We start from the raw sequence: 14,797 nt of genomic DNA, 5'->3' as shown, positions 1-14,797 counted from the left end.
TCCCGATCCAAAGCCATGCTTGTATCAGTGACTCACGCGAAACAATACAACCGAAGGAAACGACGGTGATTAATACTTGTAAATCAAAAGGCATTGCGTGAACCGTGATATCGCAAAAACCTATTGCTCCAGATAAAAGTGAAGCATCTATAGTAATATGAGTTTATCACGTTACATCAAACGACTGAAAAACCTAATTGATTCACAAAAAATAACGGAGAAAGCCGCCTTTGTCAATGTCACTGACAACACCAATAGTGTCGATTACAGCTAGCTTGGCCACTTCTCGTAAGCAGCACTGTTGAAAACATCAAATAGGGGGCGCCACTTTTCCCAACCTGGCCACTTTAACTTTCTCTCCCCTACTATGGAACGCAGTAGGCAGATTTACATGGCTGTCCCATTTTTATTCTGTCATCGACTCCATAACTTAGATAAGGAAGACCACAGGGATTGCTATGAATACGTTATTAATACTCTAGTATCTGCATGTGACGTCACAGGCAGAGAGTGACAGCGCACGATTTTTATTAGTAGGGAGCGCTGTGTGACTTGTTTCTTGTCTGAAGACACCAGCAGTGTTTGGCGATACTCTGTTCTGGAAAGAAATCTCGCTATCGTTCCACAATGTCTTGCAATTTCTCTATTGGCAAAAGATAGTGCTTTGCTGGAAACAGAGTGCAGGCTAAAGGAGAAAGAGAAACTATTTTGGGGAGATTCTGTCGCCAACCGTGAGCGAGAGGGGTTAGACGTTCTGTCTCGGGCCACGTGGGAGAGGAGCTGGTGATTCGACTCCGGATTTCAGTTGAGGTCGAGAGCAATGCAACTAAACAGACCAGCAGGGATCACAGTTGCAGATCGCGACGCGGCCTCATCTTCTCTGTGGAGCCACATCCACGTCAGCGCCGTTCATCACGGCGTAAATGGAATTCACGGTGAGCATTACAGTACTGGTCAATTTGTCACGCACTTGGGGGATTCTTTACGATTTCCAGGTTCAGAATGAGAGTACATGTGTTTCGTGCATGATTTTCGTTAGAAGTCACCAAGCTTCCACTCACTTCTTCTGTCAGCAATTTTTGGGGTGAACGTCTGAGTTCACTAGACCTGTATGGGAAATAAGAGAGTTATCCAAAATAAACAGTAATGGCTAAAATGGCTCTGAGCACTATGAGACTTAACTTGTGAGATCATCAGTCCCCTGGAACTTAGAACTACTTAAACCTAACTAACCTAAGGACATCACACACATCCATGGCTGAGGCAGGATTCGAACCTGCCACCGTAGCGGTCGCGAGGTTCCAGACTGTAGCTCCCAGAACCGCTCGGCCACCTCGGCCGGCTAAATAGTAATCATTAGTTTCACGCAGATAGCGTTATTCAGAGTTTCTCTGTGCCTTGCAGTAAGAATCATAATCACTGTTTTTTTTAATAAACTTGTGTATTTTAACGAAAGATCGTTTGTGTTGGAAATTGTTCTATCACACAATTTATTATGCATCTACTCCACTTCATGATATACGCCTAGGCCTTCAAAATCGCGTTCTCCGCCTAAATAGGCGTGCTTGTAGATCTTAAAGAAGTGCCCTCCTCTCAGTTATCTTTCTGGTAGGGAAGGTAAAACCACAAAGAGGGGATTGTGCAACTGTACATGTCATCCAAGTCTCACTGTATGTGTTTGCAGATTCATTCATAAAAGGTCAGCAGCACGATGTGATGTAAAAAAATACTGTACCATGTAATGTATGTATGCATCTTCAAATGTTTCATTAAAATGTGAATAATGTAACAGAACAATCCATTTAAAATAACGAAGTTCGTTACCATATGTCCTCTACCCTTCCACCTATGAAAAACTGCTGAAAGTCACAATATTTCCTCCTTCAAGTTACGCAGCTTTTGTTTGAAAGATTTGCGTCTTTCACTAAGAGTGGCTGAGTATTTCAGGTGGTCTGTCTTAGGTGCCTCATCCTGTATAACTGCTATATCTCAGCTACTTGCCTACCTCTACAGCTACCCGGCATACTCCAGTACCACAAGCATCTTCCTCCGGAGCCAGTGCAGATACTGGCTTGCATGCACAACAGTGTATGGCCACATTTTGGACAGAGACATCAGCATACCAATTTTTTTTCAAAGGAACCTCTCGCAGCTATCATGCAAACGTGAGACGCTGAATCCGACGGGAGAGGCGCGAGCATCTTCGTCCATAGTGCTGCAGTTGTGGACACTTTCTTTTTTCCGTGAGTCACGTGCCCACCGAATGACGTGTGGATATTCGTGGCAGGTATTACGGGCGTCTCCTGGGCACTTCAAGGGCAGTTCAGTTCACTGGTATGACCAAGGAACATCTCATCATAGTGCCCATACAGCCAGCAGCTCAGGTGCTCATCCAGGAATCAGTTGTAGCCGACGCTGCTCCTGGTTGCAAGTACCTTCGGAGTCCTCTAGGAAGTGCCTGTAGTTCTCCACGAGCAACGCTCTGCACACTTGACTGTCACGTCTTTAATGATAAACCACGATTGACACTAGACAATGATTATCAACCCACGAGTTCCTGATACATCCAGAAATTTTGTCGTGTTTTGCTGTGACAGATATAACTGCAACCGTTCTAGTTAATAAAAAATGTGTCTGTGTATGTTACTGACAATGAAAAATTTATTCTTAATTGTCTACCAGGAAACCTGCTCTTTCTTTGTTAGCTTACTCCAGATCACGTCAGTAATGATAACAGGAAATGTAAATCTGGATTTTTCGAAGGGATTGTACTTTGTTTTCGCGAAGAAACGTCAATCACATTTGACATTGTGGTCTCTGTTTGAACCCTCTACTTTCAGAAGAGAATTCCATCATCCTCGCAACAGAATAACGTTCGTACTCATTCTAATTACGAAGTGCCGTAATTATAAACGAAGCACGTATGTAGTGCTGTTTATATTTTCGTGTATACTCGTATTATAGTTAATGTTAAAATACTAACAACGGCACGTACTAGGCACCCGCGTATCTAAAAATTACACTTTTAATATGGAGCTGGATATCTTCAGAGCTACATCACGCCGACATCCATTGTAATCACTTCAGTAATTTAGTTACAGATAAATATTAATATCGTCTAGAATTCCATTTTAATTTAGAGTGACAGTCACATCTTTTTCCATTCACCTATAAAGCTGTTTGATCCTAATAATATATTTGAATCATCGTTTTACCATTCCAGAATCCTTTTCGGAACTGTGAAAACATGCTCTATACACTGAAGCCAGTCCGGGCGATTTAGCATCTCATTCCGTAATCTGAGTAAATCCTTTTATTTTGAACAGAGAAGGCCGCTTTCGCTTGGAATGCTATCAGCAGCGGCAGCGAGTGGTAGTAAAATCCAACGAGTGCACGGACAAAGGAGCCAATCCCGAATGCCATCATGACCCCTATTTCATTTCTCTTTGATAGAATCACTAATGGAAAGATAACGTTTGACACGTAGAAGAAAGTAGATGGGATGGAGTGAAGTTTCTTATGTAATTTTCGTTACTTCACTTTGCCAGGTAATCTGAACAGCACACAAAATTATGCAACATGCGTCCGGAAACATTATTGACTGTTCACTGACATACCGCATTGTCGTAGACTTCATGTAGTTTTATGAACTAAATTATATATTACACAGATTTGTGTATGAAATAAAAGATGGAGAACTCGTTAAGTTACCTGAATGCGTTAGGAAACCAGTCTGCTGAAACGTCTTATATTAGCAAAAGACTAATGCGACTGATGCGATAAATAAGTGTATCACACAGTCAGTTATATTATTTACGTTAAACTTTAAAATCTACTTCTGTAATCTCACAGCTGTATCAACGTTTTTGCAAAGATTTTTCATTTGTGCTATGTTACTGGCAGTCGGGATTAGCAAGTACGTAAGGTTTGTTACATTCAAATGTTCACGTAAAAAGTTCAGTAGCGAAACCTAGTTTCAACACTAGTTAAAATTGTTTAAATTTCTTGATGTGGTTAACAATGATTCTCCTCGCACACATCATTAACAGTTGAAGTTGGTAGCGCCATGAAACAAGCGAATTTAAGTCCACAGTCAAACACATTCTATTGAAAAAGCTGCTCCAGTCATTCACTGCTCTGTAACTCTTAATAAAGAGAACAAATAATACGCCTGCGCCTATTCGGCTGCATTGTGCTGCTGTGCGACAACACAATGTTACATATTGATGATACCATGAAAGTAATAAATAATAACGCCGTAATACACAAGATGTAATAATAACAATAATAATAATAATAATGCAGAACTACGTAACTAAAGGAATATAATGACAGGTTAACGATGCGTGTAAAATAAATAATGGTTCATAGTCCATGTAACGTAAGAACGGCAGTTTAATAGTAGATTGATAAATATGGAATAAAAACCATATTTATTAAAGTCATCTTGCTCGGTACGTAGGTTGACGGATTCTTTCAAAGACATTAAGTAAATTTCGGTCATGTTAAGAGCATGTTAAAAGATATGCAAACTCTTATTTATACCACAGACAACATGTTTGTACGTTATCGCGCTATTAATGTTTACATTTAAAGACAGAGGACATCTTTGTAATAGTACGAGCTCTACTTAAATAGAAAAGTTCAGAAAGATTAGTCCTTGCAATCGTGTAGAACACAGTTGAACAGAGTTTATGAACCCAGAATGGTCAGAATTTGACCGAAATAGATAATCTAAGAAAATATTAAGGGCAAATATGTTCTTGTTGCTTCAAATCTTAATTTTTGTCTACTGCAGGCTACAAATTGTGAGAAATCTGAGATACCGTGACGTCTGTGACGCGTCTATGTAGACGAAGTGGCGTCAGTAGAGGCCAACGAATTGTTAATGACGTAATTTCACAAGATTTATCCGAATGTGGCGCATTCTCAGTATGTCAAGATGTCTTTCTAGTAGCCATTGCGGTACGGAAATTGGAGTTTCACACAGTACAAATCGCTGCTAATGTTATCTCCAGGAAGTTTAACGCCGTCTGTCATTGAGATTGAAGACTACAACCAATATGACAGAGAACAATGGATAGCTAAATACATAGAGCAATGTGCTACTGTTGTTCGCAATGGATGTACTCCGAAGTTTCTGACTAAATTTGATATATGAAGTGAAATGAAAGCATATCACCACCATAACAGGCTGATTTATTGAGCACTAAAATGAATTAACAACTGCTGGTCAGCCGCTTACGTGCAAACATCATAAAAAGTTTTTCATCACCCCAGTTAACAGAACTCCTGAAGATAGACGTTCACTATGGTTACTGCATCACAGACGCAGGCTCTTTGACTGTTCAGGGATGTCACTAAACCCGCCCAAAGATGTAAACAACCATGCATGAGCAGCACCTATAAGACGGAGGAGGTCCGACCGCCGATCAGTTCCAGTCATTCCACCAGGAAGGAGGAACACGGCTCGTGTAGACTGTAGTTCAACCACGCCTAGACGGCCAGTACCGCTGTTCCATCGCGTCCGCATTGTTACTTTGTCCCAGGAAGGGCTCTTAACAAGAGAAGCGTACAGGCGTCTCGGAGTGAACCAAAGCGGTGTTGTTCGGACATGGAGCATACAGAGAGACAGGAACCGCCGATGACATGCCTCGCTAAGGCCACCAAAGGGATACTACTAGAGTGGATGATCGCTACCTACGGATTATGGCTCGAAGGAACCCTGACAGCAACGCCACCATGTTGAATAATGCTCTTCGTGCAGCCACAGGACGTCGTGTTACGACTCTAACTGTGCGCAATAGGCTCCATTATGCGCAACATCGCTCCCGGCGTCCACTGTGAGATCCATCTTTGCAACCACCACACCATGCAGCGCGGTACAGATGGGCCGAACAACATGCCAAATGGACCGCTTAGGATTCGCATCACGTTCTCTTCACCGATGAGTATCGCATATGCCTTCAACCAGACAATCGTCGGAGACGTGTTTGGAGGCAACCCGGTGAGGCTGAACGCCTTAGACACATTGTCCAGCGAGTGCAGCAAGGTGGAGGTTCCCTGATGTTTTGGGGTGGCATTTTGTGCGGCCAACGTACGCCGCTGGTGGTCATGGAAGGCACCGTAACAGCTGTTCAATGCGTGAATGCAATCCTCCGACCGATAGTGCAACCATATCGGCAGCATATTGGCCACGCATTCGTCTTCATGGGCGCCGATTAGTGCCCCCTTAGTACACATGTTGTGAATGCCTTCCTTCAGGATAACGACATCACTTGATTAGAGTGGCCACCATGTTCTCCAGACATGAACCCTATCGAACATGCCTGGGATGGATTGAAAATGGCTGTTTATGGACGGCGTGACCCACCAACCATTCTGAGGGATCTACGCCGAATCGCCGTCGAGCAGAGGGACAATCTGGACCAACAGTGCATACAGACATGCATCAGTACAAGAGGACATGCTACTGGGTATTAGAGGTACCGGTGTGTACAGCAGTCTGGACCAGAACCTCTGAAGGTCTAACAATATGGTGGTACAACATGCAAAGTGTGGTTTTTATGAGCAATAAAAAGGGCTCAAATGATGTTAATGTTGATCTCTATTCCAATTTTCTGTGCAGGTTCCGGAACTCTAAGGAACCGAGGTGGTAATAAACATTTTTTGATGTGTGTAGTACAGATCTAGATGGTACTGAATCCTTTGTTGTTCTCATGACGCGTTTCGGGCGTAGCCCATCATCAGATGACTGCTGACAAATGGTAATGAAGACAGGTGCAAAAATAATGATATCATACAATATAGCGTAATCAAAAAAATGAGATTATATAAACCTGAAATAAACTTGATTGTATACATTTTTGAACAGCGTAAGTAGATACCATTTCAGATAATTACAAGCATTGACAAGGGCGTTGAATGTCCGCACGAAGGTCAAGCAAAACATGTGTTCTCGTGTACAAAGAATGGACGTAACCAGTGCCTGATTCGAATTACAGTGTCTTAACACCGACAACCACTAACGTAACATAAGCTGTTGTCGCTAGAGAGCAGAGCTTCTGATGACGTGGAAAATATAGATATTAATATAAAATAACCAAAGTTTATTCAGCAGTAATGTGCACAGAGGTCAGTTGTAAAATACAGTATAAGAGTACAAGACATTCCATTTACAACAAATTCATACAGAACCACATAAGTAATTGATTCATAATATCATTAGAAGGCATGACATACGATAGAAAGTTAATTAAAGTAAGTGTATTAACTAAGGCAAAGTTAATTAGAATGATTTCATATTTCGCCAACAGTTGTACAAGAAAGTCAACTGTAAAATACAATACAGTATTACAGAATTCATTGAACAACGAATTGTAATCATACATGCCATCTTTACGTTTTCAGTAAAACTCAAGAAAGACAATTCGCTAATAAAATTTCACGTACTCATTAAAAATTCCCTAATATATATTGAAAGTTAAACGAAAGACGTCCGATGAGGACACATCCTTTTTCGCATCCACAAGTAAATCATACAAAAAAATTTAAGAACCACCTACGACAGCTTCATATCTGCTGATTTATTATATGTTATGGTCTACCTGATTACTCACATATATTTCAGTTTCTTCTAAAATATCCAATACCTTTATTGCCAAAATACAAAGGTGAATATGTCATCGTCGGTGATTTTAAGCTGATATTGTTTCTCCCTTCAGTGAAATGTCGACGCATTTCCACTACTTGCGTATCCATGTTCACGCAATCTAATTTGAAACTCTCTTCCAGCTTGCTCGATTTAATATTTCTCACATGAACGGACATTATTCAGCGTCCTTGTCAGTACTTGTAATGATCTTAAATGGTATGTACGTACGTTCTTCAAAAATATATATAGAATAAATTTTATTTCTGATTTCTATAATCTCATGTCACTGATTACGCTATATTGTGTGATATCATTGCACTAGTCTTTATTGTTTGTCAGCAGGTCATCTGATGATTGGCTATGCCCGAAACGCAACATGAGCACAATAAAGGATTCAGTGCCATGTGGATCTCTGTTAGTTATGCGACTTAACAGCAATTTTACATTCACTTTTATAGTTACTGGTAGTATGGTAGCACACCTTTGCCAGGTTTTAAAGTCAGATTTACGATTTATCCGTGTTTGTATTTAAAATAAACTTGGAAAAAATTCTAGTATCAGTTTGTTATTTTATAATTTGTCGTGCCACATTTGTTGGACTTCATGCATGTATTTACCTCTCCATCAGCAACAGACTTTGTTGAAGAAACTGGAACCCAAAACAGTCACAGTATCTTTTGACATATCTCTGTCAACTTGAACTTGGCCTCGGTAGGGTTAAATATAGAGCTCATTATAAAGTGCAAATTCATTATATACATGGTACGTTTGCTGCTTACACGTAATATTCCTTCTGTGACGGAGACTTTTCAGTACGACGTTCAGTATCAGAGATTAAGTTCCTATTAGTTCAATTTAAGCTAATAATGTTCAGTTGGAATTTACGCACCTTGTCGAAATTCTGCTTCGACGGTTTAGAAACCCTTTTACCTCTGTTTTCTCTCCGCGACGTTCAATCACCATTAATCGTTAAAAATTGTATAAAAAACACAGATTAAGCCTTTTAGACCGAGTAGTTTCCAGGCATTCTTCAGTCTGTTATCTTAAGTTGCCTCAGGTTTGCTCCTAGAGAGTACACGAAACTGAAATCATCTACATTTCTTGTTCTTTATGTTAAACATTATTACAGGTATTTAGGGATCGGAAGGGAAGAAGCACAACACAGGGAGAGGAGCGTCCTAAGTATTTTCTGTCAGCCACCGATTGCGAACAATAAAGCCAAGGTCCTATATTGTAATGTACATTCCAACGAAACACGCTAATGTTAAGTACATTACGGTGCCAATGTCAGCATTGTGCGTGTGGAAACTAGAAAGGGGCGAAGGCTTTCTCCGGTTAGCGTCTTCGGCAGGCAGGCTACGTCAAACGGTGACGCATTCGGGTTGCCCTCGACTACGGTGACTGAACAAAGAATCTTTTACGGAAACACTTTCTCTCTGAGTGACCGGAAGAAAAAGCCTGAAGCAATCTGCGCCACACATTCGCGGATCTAAGTCGATGTAGGTCACTGTCTCGCTCCATTAAAATTCTCACCTACCTTCCCACAAGCCTACGTGCTTTCCTCACCCCGCTTCGTAATGTACCCAATATATACTTAACATCCGCCTTGACTGCCCTCTGATTACAATATTCTAGCAAGTTCATCTGTGTTTTTCTAGCACACTGCATAACACTATTCCCCAGGTTGTCAATTTTCTACCTACAAACAAGGCACTTAACCTTGAAGTGAGAGGAGAATTCCCCTGTATTTGACGCACACTGGGAAACATATCGACATATTCCCGACATAAGAATACGTGTGGGAAGAAAATGGAAGTTATCAACAACTGAACGTCAATAAGTGAAACGAGAAGAATATTAATTGTACCTAGTAAAATACACTGATATGCAAAACTTAAGAGATCAGCAACACTCTTATGAAGTGTTACTGCTTAGACACACAGTTCGACGAAACTTGACCCCTACAAAAAAAAAATTTCTACAGTATGATACATAATGTAACTGAAAGAAATACACAAGACGACCACAAAAGACACTTCTACTCAGAGAAAAGGCATGCGCTGCCAGGCGCTCCCACACTGGCTACACGGCTTGTAAAGAGTTCTAGTGGCAGGATGTTCACTTCCCCCAAAAGCGCAGCTAACAACTGGTGGATGGTCGCTGGTGTGCGGACGTGCTGCAATACGTCTCCCCAACGCATCCCACACTTGCTCAATGGGATTAAAGTCGTGGCAACTGACAGGCAGTTCATTCACAGAATACCCTCATGTTCCAAGAGCTCTTCTACCTACACTGTTTGGTTCAAATGGCTCTGAGCACTATGGGACTTAACTTCTGTGGTCATCAGTCCCCTAGAACTTTGAACTACTTAAACCTAACTAACCTAAGGACATCGCACACATCCATGCCCGAGGCAGGATTCGAACCTGCAACCGTAGTGGTCTCGTGGTTCCACACTGAAGCGCCTAGAGCCGCTAGGCCACTTCGGCCGGCTACACTGTTTGATCTGGTCGTGCATTGTCACCTCCAAAAATAAATTCAGTGTAAAGTCCCCTACAATACACACATGGATAGCAGTACAGTGTCACAACAACACTGACCGGTGAATGTACCTTGTTCAAAGATTTGGAGTTCAGCACACCTATGCAATATTAGGCCTCTCCACAGCTGCACCATAAAACGATCATGATCGAGATAGTTCCTGTGTGCATTACGGGTTCTCACCTCTCTCCATAAGAGAGTACGTCCAGCATTCTCTGACATGGTAGTTTTGGTGTTCCAGATGTTATGGTATGGGGAAGCATGATGTTGTTTTGGGGTACTGACATCCAAATCTTTTAACATAGTGCACTCACAGGTCAACGTTAATATGGTACCATACTCCTTTCTCAGGTGCATCTTTTCAGGGGTACATTCGACCATGACTTCATTTTTATGGATGACTACGTCTGACCGCATCGATCAGCGCAGGTGGAAGAGTTCTTGGAACGAAAGGATATCTTGCGAACGGGCTATCCTGTTCGCTCCCCCACCCGACTTGAATCCTATCCAGTATGTCTGAAATGCGTTGAGGAGACTAAATGCAGCGCCCGCATGCGTCAACGACTGTCCAGAAGTTTCCAACTGCAGTGATGGAGGAGACGAACGCCCTACCACACGTATTCACTACCAACCTTTTGGCTAGCAAAGGAGCACGTTGCAGAGCACCACCGGCCGCGGTGGCCGAGTGGTTCTAGGCGCTTCAGTCCGGGACTGTGCGACTGCTACGGTCGCTGGTTCGAATCGTGCCTCGGGCATGGATGTGTGTGATGTCCTTAGGTTAGTTAGGTTTAATTAGTTCTACGTTCTAGAGGACTGATGGCGTCAGATGTTAGGTCCCATAGTGCTCAAAGCCATTTGAACCATTTTTTGCAGAGTACCAATTGCCGTCCGTGTTGATCACACAACCTATTAAGGACAATGTACCGTCTTTTGTAATGTCCATTCACTGTCAAATCTTGTGTTGGTTTTGGTGTTGTTACTGTCTTAGAATGCAAGTGTCATTTTTGTTTGTCTCTGTCCGTAATTCTTTCAGTTCCCTTCTATACTATACTATACTATACTGTAGTATACTGTAGCACTTCTTTCGACGCACGGTGTACGTTTCATCGAGCAATGACACGTCATACGAAAGTTGCTTTCGTCTTTAGATTTTGCACATCAGTGTGTAATCAGTTTAAGTAGTGGGCCCGTAAGAGGAAATTGTTGACGATGACGAGTTTGTACGTTTCAGCATACATTAAAGTATTAAGTACATTTCAGTTTCGAGATAATACCGAAATGTTTCTAAAGGTAACTCCAAGTTTTTCCACATTTTGTATAATGTTTATCCTGCATCGGGATTTTCTAACCAAGATTTGGCTGTTACATCATTTTAAATCTCCGTCCTCAAGCTTTTGTTGTCGTCACTATCGTTAGTATCTTAAGGGAATATGTCATTTGTTCATTTTTCTGTTAATTGTGTTACCTTCAGTGTATGTGGATACGTATTTTAAACCCGTCAGCAGTATATTTGTAAGTCATAAATAGGGAACTAGCTCAGTGTGTCCACGAAAGAGTACAAACCGTCTAAAACTGCGTATGAAATTGCTGGCGTGTTACACTACTGGGTGTCGATTCAGCAAACGTAACATACGCGGGTATGACTTACCTCTGTTTGTTTTAAGCTTTCTGCATAGATGTTAATCTACAAGAGTAGGTTCTCCAACAACCGGAGTCAAAGATACCAGAGCATTTATTTCGGTAGATCACATCTGTGTGTAATTATTTACTAAACCAGCCGTGAATTTCAGTTTCCTGTTACAAAGCGGAATTAAAATAGCTACCACTAGCATGTTAACTATCACACAGATCTGAATTAGTACTCATAATATTCTAGCTGGCGAAGAGTTCTCGGGCTTCCAGCCGGGTGGCGGTGTCTTCAAACAGCGACGTTTCGACGAGTGACATACTCATCATCTTCTGGCGAAGTGCCAGAAGATGATGAGTATGTCACTCGTCGAAACGTCGCTGTTTGAAGACACCGCCACCCGGCTGGAAGCCCGAGAACTCTTCGCCAGCTGTATACGCCGGGAAAGCATACACTCTCATAATAATCTAGTTGAATTTTTGAAATAATCTTCCTTCTTTGAAACAGGTTCCAATTTTAATTACTAAGAAGATGAAAGGGAAAATAAATCGTTCCAATTGATATGAAAATTTTACATTAATGCTAATTCCACGATGTTCATAAATTTTAGTTTCAGATATTTTCCACAGAATATGCTGAACATATAGGAACTCCTAACAAAAACTACACGGAAACGATCAATTTGCGGACAACTTCAAATCTGGATGTGTCTCTCCATCGATAACATGCGCCTGACCTAGATTAACATCGGGGTGCAAGCGTTTAACACAAGCCTAAAGAGTGCATCAAGCTCTACAAAGCAGAAAAGTCCGAGTTGTGAATTATTCGGTTTTGAATTCCTGATCATCCGAGTAGTCTGTGAAGTTCACGAACAATGTAGGAATTTATATCAACAGTGGCCAAAATAGACTTCATCACTGTCAGTTTCATAAACAAATCCTATACTGTTTATCTGATCGGAGCGTGTGCTATATCCGGCACATATCAAGGATGACATCGGTCCAGATCTTCATCCAAGACATTGTATGATACGTACACTGTGGGTGTGTTATGCACAGAAAACGTTTTCGATTCTCCCCTGATCCGTGCCTTTCTTGAACAGTGCACTGCATTTTGCGCTTTCCAGGGACGTCCCACGGACCAAATGAAAGCTGCAACTAGTTCTAGTTCCACGCCGTACTTGCCAAACTCCATAGAGGCACTGCCGCTACTTGACTACCGTACCAGGTACAAAATGTGATGGAGTTTAGTGCACTGTCCGTCAGAGGGAGGGAGGCAAAAAGGAGCTTAGAACGGCTTACAGTATCTACGTGTCACAAATTTTCCACAGTGCGATAGTTCACTAGGGTACAGAAACATATTATCACATTATGAAGAACGCTCCGATTAAATATTCTTTGATATTTCAGTAATAATTTCACGCTGTTTTAATAACTGTGCCTACAATATGGATATTGAAACAGTTTAGATCGTCATTGTACATCATGGGAGTCGATACAGTACCTCAACGGACATTAGTTTTAAAATAATCAAAAAATAATATTCTTTTTCACAGCAACAAGTAAAAGTCTTTTAGATTATGTTTGGAAGACCTCGCTATTAGTGTTATTGTCATTGGGGTGGTCTTCTGTACAAGTCTCCGAGAGAAAGGGGTGAAAAATTCTAGTTCGCAGTTTTCTCTATTACACACTAAGCTATGGTATAGTTTGATTCCGTGAAAAATACCTGAGACCTCAAACGCCATTCTTAAATATTATTTACTCTGTTCCTCACAATCATACGACACACATTTCCGTATTTGTCACTTGTTCCGTTTAGTGAAAATGAAATGGACTGGCCTCTGCTGACAGAACTTTAACATATACGATAAGCATGAAATAATTATAAAGACGTTAATATCTTTAATGCGCCTTGAAACTTACTTCTTTTATCGACTTAAGTTACTATAGGAACACTAAGGTCGGGTGAATGGCCTTTTATATGACAGTAACTAAACACAACCGACTGGACACATTGAAAAACGAGTTTTTAAAAGATATCTTGGACTGAGAGATAGAAGAAGTCGCTGTAGCAAACTTACCAGCAGCAGGGCGGGAATTCGCATGGCGGAGAGAGCTACAGCTGAGGCGTCCTTCTGCGGTCGCGGAACCACGACAACTGCTGAGGAGGCTGCCATCTCGCTGACCCCCTTTCACCTCACGGTCGGAGAGAGTTCTTGCTCCGCCCTTTTACGTTTGTAAGCCCCTCCTCGCTGCCTTCGAGTGGAGAAGGTGGCAAAGCTGACGCCATACAAATTCTGGTTCACCATTAGTCATAGTACATAACATCATTAGCGAAATGGAGTAGACCACATCTTACAGCGGGATATGTGTCCACCTGTATTATGCTTATGAACGCACTGTGGTGCTGCGAAACAGTAACTTCTCAGTTAACATAAACTGCATGAATAAAATGTTTGAAAAAAATTGCTTGTTAATAACGAATATGTATGCGCATGGTATTCTATTTGTACCCTCACCTACGTGTGTACTTACAATGTCATTGTACATTGTGCAGCTGAGTGTTCATTATGTGCGAAGTCATATGGCTAGTTCTCTGCTTAATTTACAGGTACCACCTTCGCAGAATTTTTGTCACCACCTGCCAGCGTAACCGCGAATGTGCCAAATACAGCAGTCTAAGAGTTTAGCTGTCAAAAGACTTTCGTTTCAGGAAGCACTGCGTTTCCATATTTGTTGTGCAACAAAGACTGTCAAAAAATTCAGACCGAATCTCACCACAATCCATAACGCCTACTTGTGACGTCTCCCAATGAAGGCAATTGATAATTTCTGCTTCGCTCTCACGCAGACAAGAAAATCTCTCACATCGAATCGTGAATCTTCATGATTTACATTTAGCTGTAGAAGTTTCATATTAAAATGATGCACTGGCGTTGATTTGCGTATCAGTCGAAGACAAGTGACAGAAATACT

At 41.5% G+C, this 14,797-nt stretch overlaps 1 protein-coding gene across 1 annotated transcript in view; it reads right to left on the bottom strand.

Moving 5' to 3' along the window:
* The window catches only part of LOC124556150, a 368,876-nt gene extending 354,878 nt beyond the window's left edge, over window positions 1-13,998 (bottom strand). The window contains exon 1 of the mRNA XM_047130163.1: window positions 13,903-13,998. Coding sequence (XP_046986119.1) covers window positions 13,903-13,998 — 96 coding nt within the window. The remainder of the gene's footprint in view (window positions 1-13,902) is intronic.
* Window positions 13,999-14,797: the final 799 nt, after the last annotated feature.

Source organism: Schistocerca americana, chromosome X, assembly GCF_021461395.2.
Source record: "Schistocerca americana isolate TAMUIC-IGC-003095 chromosome X, iqSchAmer2.1, whole genome shotgun sequence".
NCBI lineage: Eukaryota > Metazoa > Arthropoda > Insecta > Orthoptera > Acrididae > Schistocerca > Schistocerca americana.
Note: the sequence above shows the minus strand (reverse complement) of the source record. Positions and strands in the feature narration are given on the sequence as shown.